General features: G+C 43.7%; 1 protein-coding gene across 5 annotated transcripts in view; it reads right to left on the reverse strand.

Moving 5' to 3' along the window:
- The window catches only part of cep162 (centrosomal protein 162), a gene marked incomplete in the record, with an annotated part of 78,361 nt that overhangs the window by 37,814 nt on the left and 31,897 nt on the right, over positions 1-8,650 (reverse strand). For 4 of the 5 annotated variants that reach the window (XM_042215800.1, XM_042215801.1, XM_042215803.1 and 1 more), the window contains 4 exon segments: positions 3,227-3,358; positions 3,463-3,597; positions 5,247-5,395; positions 5,608-6,161. In XM_042215800.1, coding sequence (XP_042071734.1) covers positions 3,227-3,358; positions 3,463-3,597; positions 5,247-5,395; positions 5,608-6,161 — 970 coding nt within the window. 5 annotated transcript variants of the gene reach the window in all.

The following is an 8,650-nucleotide window of genomic DNA, read 5'->3' on the forward strand; positions in this document are numbered from 1 at the left end:
AGCCACTGTGTGAGAGCTGAGCAGCCAAAGGAAATTAAGTGAGGAGTAAGTAAGGAGCCGGCTCTCGCTCAATGGGAGTTGACTCTTCTGATTCATTACAAAGCGCTCTGTAAGCACGGCTCTTAGAGCTGATGCTTTTGCACACTAGGGCTGCCACAATTGATTATTCTGATAGTCGACTAGTCACAGAGTATTTTTGCGATTAGTCGACTAATCAGATCATCATCCATTGTGTCATGATCCTGGGTCTTTTGACCCAGCGTTTTAAGTTTGAGTTTATTTTGTTCATTAGGTTATCTAAGTTCATTTGTTTATTAGATTCCCCTTGTGTATCCAACCCCTGTTAAGTCTCCCTTGTCCTTCATGTGCTTCACGTCTGTGTTTCTTATGTTGTCATGTTTGCGTTTCATTATGTTTCCCATTTTATTTTGAAAGAGGTCCTGTGTCCCTGCATTTTGTTTTGCTCTTCCCCTGTGGCATTGTTATGTTCATGTTGTGTCTACTGTGCCTTTCTGTTCCATGTTTCAGGTCCCTATGTTCTGTCTCCTCAGTCTGTTAAGTTCACATGTCTTGAGTTCCGTCAGTGTGTTTCCTGTTTTACTTTCACAGTCTGTCCTATGTTAATGTTTCTAGTTTTGCTTCCCTTGTCTCGTCCTGCCTAATTACTCCCAGCTGTGCTCTCCTCCTGTGGCTCATTCCCCCTCGTTATCCCTCAGTGTATTTAAGCCCCATGTTTCTCTTTGTCAGTGTTGTGTCCTCCCTCATAGCTGTGTGATTTTTTTTCCCCTGTGGCTCCTTGTGCTTTAGTTTTCCCAGTTTAGTTTAGATTTGTATTGTTTTTCGTGTCCCACTCCACGCCAGCAATAAAGCTGTGTTTTTTGAGTTTACTTTTCGTCTCTGCGAGTTTGCGTTTGGGTCCTACTCTTGCCTGCACACAGCCGTATTGTGACACATTGGACGTAAAACGTACAGCTTATTGCACCAGCAGCATCTGCTCTTATATAACTATCATTAGCTTACAGCTTTAAGTGTTTCAGGTGCTAACTAACAATAAAGACAAGATAATAGTTTATTACATTTTAATGAAATTTGCAGATTGTTTGAAGTTTAATAAACTCCTTCTATCTAAAATATAACAGGACACCGGAGTAAATTCTCGAGCGTCTCACACTTCTGATAATCAGCTGTCTGCTTGACGTTTATTCAGCTGTGTAAAAACTATAACTTTAATCTCAGCCAAACCGATTTACTCAGGAACAAATAAAATACTGAAAAAAGCCAAACAATAACATTTTTAAGTTATCTAAGTGACTCATATATCATGTTTAACCTGAGTAGCGAAAGATGGAGGTGGGTTTGAAAACGATTTGCCGGGAGTCCGGTGTTCTCACGGCTCTAGTGAGCCTTGCCCCCGGCTAGCTATCGAGCTAGTGGGTAACAGACGTCTCCGAAAACGCCGGAGCGCTTTTGAAAATATGTGGTGTCCTGATAAACTGAGCAGATATTTGAGGTTTACACAGCTACATTCTCCATGAAAATATGTTAAACGTTTATTTTGTGACCCAGAAAGAATAATAAGAGTAATATTAAAACTAACTAGCTGCCGCCATTGTTGACAACTGAGCAGGGCGCTATGGATTCTGTGATAGGCAGTGTTGGGGAGTAACGGAATACATGTACCGCCGTTACACATTTAAAATACAAAATATGAGTAACTGTATTCCGTTACAGTTACCGTTTAAAAAGGTGGTATTCAGAATACAGTTACTTTGCTGAAATAAATGGATTACACTGCGGTACTTTCCTGTTTCATTTTGTCGCGGGTCAGGAATGTTTGGGTTTGTTTGACAGCTACGCTCTGTTGTTCCAGGCGGCAGCGTTACGGTTGCCATGGTTACAGGGCGACGCTGCGACTGTGTGTTTCCTGGGTGAGAGAGCGCCTTTTCGTTGTTGTTGTGCTAAGCTAACAGGCAGAATGCTACAAGCATAGCTCTAAAGAATGTAGCATCATGGGCAGTGTAGTCCGTGCTGCAGGGAGAATGGACTGCCATACCCGTTATGTGTCTGTGAGCGCTAGGAGGGAGAAAAAGGGGAGTGGAAAGGTACGAGTTATCATCGAGGAAAAACGGGAGCTGGAAGCATGTAAATATAATAATAACCACTGCAGCCAAGAAGAGAGCCTGACGAGCCCAGTTGTAAGTAAGCTATTAAGACTCGACTGTACACCGTGTTCGTGTTTTCCTCCGAAAACAATAAGTTCCGTTGGAGCAGCCTTTCAACGCCTCTCTCTGTCTCTCGCTAGCAAAGTTGACCCAGACAACAAAGTAAAGCTATTTTTCGGCTACGAGCCGACAGGGACCCCGCCGTATTAGCCAGAGGTCCCTTTACTACAGTTCGGAGTTGCGGACCTTCAGTAATAGTAATAAATCACACAGCAATAGTACATTCATGTTGTTGTAAAAAGCATGATAATATATTAAGTAATCCAAAGTATTCAGAATACGTTACTGTCATTGAGTAACGTAACGGAATACGTTACAGAATACATTTTGGGGCATGTATTCTGTAATCTGTAGTGGAATACATTTTAAAAGTAACCTTCCCAACACTGGTGATAGGTTGGGCCACAAAGTATACACCCGACCCATCCTTCAAATCTGGGGAAATGAAAGACACATTTGTCGGAGTCTTTGAATTTGGACAGTCTTCGTCGTGTAGCTGTAACGTAACCGGCCTACAAATGCGACAACACGAGGATGCGGTTCCTGAATTTGGACACAGCTACGATACCGGACACAGCTTCTTCTTCTCTTCGGGGTTTAACGGCAGCTGGCATCCTTGTACATGCAGTGCTGCCATCTTCTGTTTCAGTCCGTTATTACACTCTTAAATCCTACTACTTATTCCTCTTACAAAGCTTCAAACGACGCGTCGACTATTAAATCACTCGTCGACGATTTTGATAGTCGACTAATCGTGACTAGTCGACTAATCGTGGCAGCCCTAGTATGTAGTGTCATAAATTTGCATCCATTCAGTTGATGATATAGCAAATGTATAAAATTACTTACACTGCTGGGATTACAGCTGACAGAGAAAACAGTCTATTTGTTTTAGAAACAAGTCCTAATAAAAGTCCTTAAAAAGTCGAAATAACACTGAAATCATTGAGAGAAAAACGTTGTGACAAAAGTCACAGTAAGATGTAGAGTTCAGGGTCACTAACCTGTTGGTAACCTTTTATCAGTGCCTCCTGCTCTTTTATTTCTTTATCAATCTGCTGGAACTTTTCATCTGCAGCAACATCTGCAGCCTCCACCCACCTCTTCTTCTGAATGGCTTCTTCTGCACTTCTCAGCTGTTGAGAGAAAAAAGTCTTACCCTGGCAGTACCCAAATAAGAATGGGCCATCCTACAGATTTTCCATATATATGGAATGAAAGTAGTGACGTGTTTGTGCACCTTGCTTTGCAGTAGGTAATTCTGCTGTCTGAGTGAGCTGAGCTCCTCTGCTCCTGCCTTCATCATCTGCAGCTCCCTCTCCTTCTGTGCCAGCTGCGTCCTCAGCTCCTCCAGCACGGAGCTGTCGTGGCCAGTCTGAAAGGCAACAAACCAAAGTCACGTCTCTCTTTCAGCAAGAATCAGTGTGCACAGGAGCTGCAACATGTTTTTGCTTTTCTCCTATTGAACACACATTTTGACAGTATGTTTGTGTTGTGACGCTCTAAATGTAGTGTTAGGTAAAACAACACTGTCCTTGTAAAAGGTGAAAAACACTACGGATGAACGTGTGAAATCCTTTAAGCAGAGGCTGTGGCACTTTAGCTCTGCAGCTCAGTCACTCCCTGGATGGCTCTCAGTTTGCTAAAGTGATGTGCAAACAACAAAGGCTCTAACTTTACTCACATCTTTCCATGTTAAAGATTTTATGTGTTAGGACCCAGAGCTGTACCAATGACCAGCTACTACTAGGATCTGTAAGCTTCAGGCTCTGCTTTGGTAACCAGCAGCAGATTTTAGGTACACAGACTTCATCCCACAAAGAGCTGGGCCTAACACTGTCAAACATGGCAAAAGGAGACCTCTGGAAGTTCAGCTCAATCTCAATGCCAGACACCAACACAGACATCGAACAGGCTGGAGAGAGGACACATCCCTTCCATCTCCAATACCCTAAATGTCCTGTTACTACTGTAACTTGGCTTCAGATAAGTAATAGAAAATGAATGGATTCATGTTCGCTGTATGATGTTGTTCAAGAAAAGCAGAGGTCATGGTTACTGCTGACACGCTTAGTATTAGAAGTTGAGATGGAAGTAAGCATGAGGGTGTTTGGTAATCCAATGCCACGTTCTAGATGCAGCCGGAAATTTAAATTTCCAAGTTCCAGTCAGAATATCATCTGGAACGTTCCCTCAAATCAATTAACTAATATCCCAGGAATGAAAACTGCACTGACACTGTTGTGTATTCAAGACTCACTAAATAAGCAGTGCGCAGCACACAGACCAGGCTCTATCCATCAACGTGCTGCATGAGTGTTTCTCAGCACAAAACAACAAAAGTGTTACGGCAGAGGTTCCCAAAGCGGGGACGCAGAGCCATTGCAAGGGGAGTATGGATGAAAAACGTGTGGACCCTGCTGGCATAACGGACAGGTTTTTGACAAGCAGAGGATGAAGCATCTCCAAATATGTTTCCAAACCAACTTCCTTCCAAGTCAAAGCACAGATGATCATATCTTCCCTTTGGCTTCACCTGCACAAGTGCAAAGGTAGGTCTCCCTGCAGGATTAGTTTCCCCTGCGTCAGGAGGAGCGCCGGGCTGTTTAAATCACGGACACGGACGAATGTATTGACAGCAATGCTGAATATTATTACACAGGAAAAAACAACTACACAAAATAGACCATGACACCTTTCTAAATGGAGGGACAGTAACTGTGTGTAAGTGTGAACACAGGAACCACTGTGTTATGGTGTAATGTTAATGATGCATTAATGAATCTACTTTGCTAAGATACAAAACAAGCCCTGTTTTCCTCTTTTCCAGCTTCATCACTGGAATGTGAGTGATGAAGTAAGTGAAGCCACTGCAGAGTTCAAACAAGATTAGCCAAACACAGCACAACAGCTGTCGTAATCTTCCTGAAGTTATACAGGTTATTACCAACCACACAGAGTAAAAAGAACAATGTGAAAAGATGCTGGTGGTCAGGAAAACCTGCACACACAGTATTTCCTTACACTGATCTGTGGAAGATGTTGCTCCAGCCTGGTTTCTCTGACTTCCTGTGCAGAATCCTGGTGTTTGGTAGCATCTATTTGCTGCTGGAGGACAGCCACTAAGGACTGAACAGATGCCACTAGTTCATTCCTCACTGTTACTCCTGGTTCTACCAGTGAAAACACACAGAAAGGGATTCAAAGAAGTGCTACAAAGTCAGGACGTTACAAGGTAAACTGACAGAATTGATGCTGGTTGATAAGAAATGAAGTTAAGCAGTTCTCCAATGATCGATCAATGAGTTTCTAACAGTGTGGAAAGCACACGATTCTTTCCTACATTATTTAAGCCTCTGATGACTTGATGTGTGCAGTTAATAACCTGTGCAGTCCCAGCAGTCTTCGTGGTTCTTTGTGGATGTCGCTCTGTGTGGACACTGTGAGGAAACAGCAGACCGGGTTTTGGCTGGTGTAGCAGAACCTCTACTTATCCCCGATGACCTTGAAGTCACCGCCGTTCTCCCATCCAGGCGCTTGCCTCTTACAGGAGCTGGAGTGGCTTGTCTCATTGAAGAGGTACAGGAAGGAGAAGTGAGGGAGCCACGGGAGGCCTGAGAAAAACGTATAATGCAAAGTGTGAATGTAATCTCTTTTCTACAGTAGCGCCTTTTATATAGTTTGCTCACCGGGTGTTTCTTAGTTTTGCCAGTGTGAGATGATGTGAGAGAAGAGCTTTTGGTATGATCCTGCATCAGCTTGTCTACTTCTGCTCTGATGCTGCAAATCAGATCCTTGTTGGGGGGGTGAGCAGCACTGATTGGGTGGCTTGTCGACTCCTCGGCCCCATTTATTGCTGCAGCTGCAGGGTGCTGTGCCTCATCCGGGAATGCCCTTTCCAGTCCCCTGGAAGTCTTTTCATGGTTGGGCTCCACAACACTGCAAAGTGACAACCACAGTAAAAAAGAAACAAAATATTTTGTGTATTGTAACTTTACAGTTACTACTGTAACTATTTTTTCAGAAGAGTGTCAGTGATGTCACGATGATGAGTTCTTCTAAATACACACAGACGGTGGATAATACATTTTTTCTCTCATATTCATCTACATAAATGAGTACACATTAGTGCCAAGCAGAAGACTGTGGACGGACGGACGGGTGGACAGGCTTCAGCATGAGTCGTCACATCTGCCCGAGTTTCATTGATAGGTAACACATTTAGCTCACCTGTCACATTTGCCTTTGCTGTGTAAACTACATACTTTTATTTTCTTGGAGGGTGCAGATGGTTTCCTAATTATTACAATCCATTTCATAATCATTGACACTCTGAGTCCAGACCTTTTACCAACAGAAAACATTTGATTCATCATGAAAAATAAAGAAGAGTCAGGAATGATGAGCAGCTGGACAAGAATGGGACAACAATGCTCTACAACATGTCCAGCAGCTGGTTTCCTACTTCCAGATGTTTCAGGACTGTTGTAAGAAGAGGGGCTGGTACACATGGCCCAGTGTTTTTGAGATGTGCAGCTATCATTAAATACAACAGATTTTTTTTTTATTGTACATTTTATAAATATCCGATATATTTTCTTTGTTTTGCTGGGAACAAATAGGGGCTTCAACATATTTGCAAATCAATGCAAAGCGCTTTAATTAACATTCTGCATAGCCTCCCTGACTTTTAGAACTGATGATCACAGAAGTGATCCCTGTGTGTTGGCCCTGCGACAGACTGGCGACCTGTCCAGGGTGTACCCCGCCTCTCGCCCTATGACAGCTGGGATAGGCTCCAGCGCCCCCCGCGACCCTGAAAAGGAGAAGCGGAAGCGAATGGATGGATGGATGATCACAGAAGTTGTCATGCTCTCCATAACGATCGATGCTTTCATTATTTTGTTTTGGACGATTACTGTTTGTTTCACTGTTTTTGTTTGCGAGTTTATTCTTTGCTTCACTTCTTGTTTTATTGCTAGCAGAGTTCCTCCAGTTGATCATCCCAACCCACGGATGAACTGCTGTCCACGGCATACCAAGAACTCTTGTTTATTATAATAATAATAATAATAATAATAATAATAATGATGGATTGCATTTATATAGCGCTTTACAATGCCACTATTCATTCACTCTCACATGTTAGCCGTTAGCATGCGTCCGTACTATCTGCCCCGGGAATTCTCGCATGTTATCGCAATAACAGCGTATGTCCCCCCCTCGGCCAACGCGGATGCAGCCTGTGAGACTCTCCACTCAGTGGTCAGCAGACTGCAAACACAATCTCCGAGAGCCCTTCTCATAATATCAGGGGACTTCAATCATGCCTCTTTGGACTCCACACTGCCCACCTTCACCCAGTATGTGACCTGCTCAACCAGAGTCAATAAAACACTGGACTTACTGTATGCCAATGCAGAAGAGGCATACAGTTCATCACCTCTCCCTCCACTGGGTAAATCTGACCACAACCTGGTGCACCTTGTCCCTGTGTATGAGCCCTTAGTGCGCAGGGAGCCACCTGCCACAACAATGCTCTCCAACATGTCCAGCAGCTGGTTTCCTACTTCCAGATGTTTCAGGACTGTTGTAAGAAGAGGGGCTGGTACACATGGCCCAGTGTTTTTGAGATGTGCTGCTATCATTAAATACAACAGATTTTTTTTTTATTGTACATTTTAGAAATATCGGATATATTTTCTTTGTTTTGCTGGGAACAAATAGGGGCTTCAACATATTTGCAAATCAATGCAAAGCGCTTTAATTAACATTCTGCACAGCCTCCCTGAATTTTTAGATCACAGAAGTGATCCCTGTGTGTTAGCCCTGCGACAGACTGGCGACCTGTCCAGGGTGTACCCCGCCTCTCGCCCTATGACAGCTGGGATAGGCTCCAGCGCCCCCCGCGACCCTGAAAAGGATAAGCGGAAGCGAATGGATGGATGGATGATCACAGAAGTTGTCATGCTCTCCATAACGATCGATGCTTTCATTATTTTGTTTTGGACAATTACTGTTTGTTTCACTGTTTTTGTTTGCGAGTTTATTCTTTGCTTCACTTCTTGTTTTATTGCTAGCAGAGTTCCTCCAGTTGATCATCCCAACCCACGGATGAACTGCTGTCCACAGCATACCAAGAACTCTTGTTTATTATAATAATAATGATGGATTGCATTTATATAGCGCTTTACAATGCCACTATTCATTCACTCTCACATTCATACACTGGTGGAGGCAGCTACAGTTGTAGCCACAGCTGCCCTGGGGCAGACTGACAGAAGCGAGGCTGCCATATCGCGCCATCGGCCCCTCTGGCCAACACCAGTAGGCGGTAGGTGAAGTGTCTTGCCCAAGGACACAACGACCGAGACTGTCCGAGCCGGGGCTCGAACCAGCAACCTTCCGATTACAAGACGAACTGCCAA

Source organism: Haplochromis burtoni, unplaced genomic scaffold (genome assembly GCF_018398535.1).
Source record: "Haplochromis burtoni strain Fernald_Lab_line unplaced genomic scaffold, NCSU_Asbu1 Contig_825, whole genome shotgun sequence".
Lineage (NCBI taxonomy): Eukaryota > Metazoa > Chordata > Actinopteri > Cichliformes > Cichlidae > Haplochromis > Haplochromis burtoni.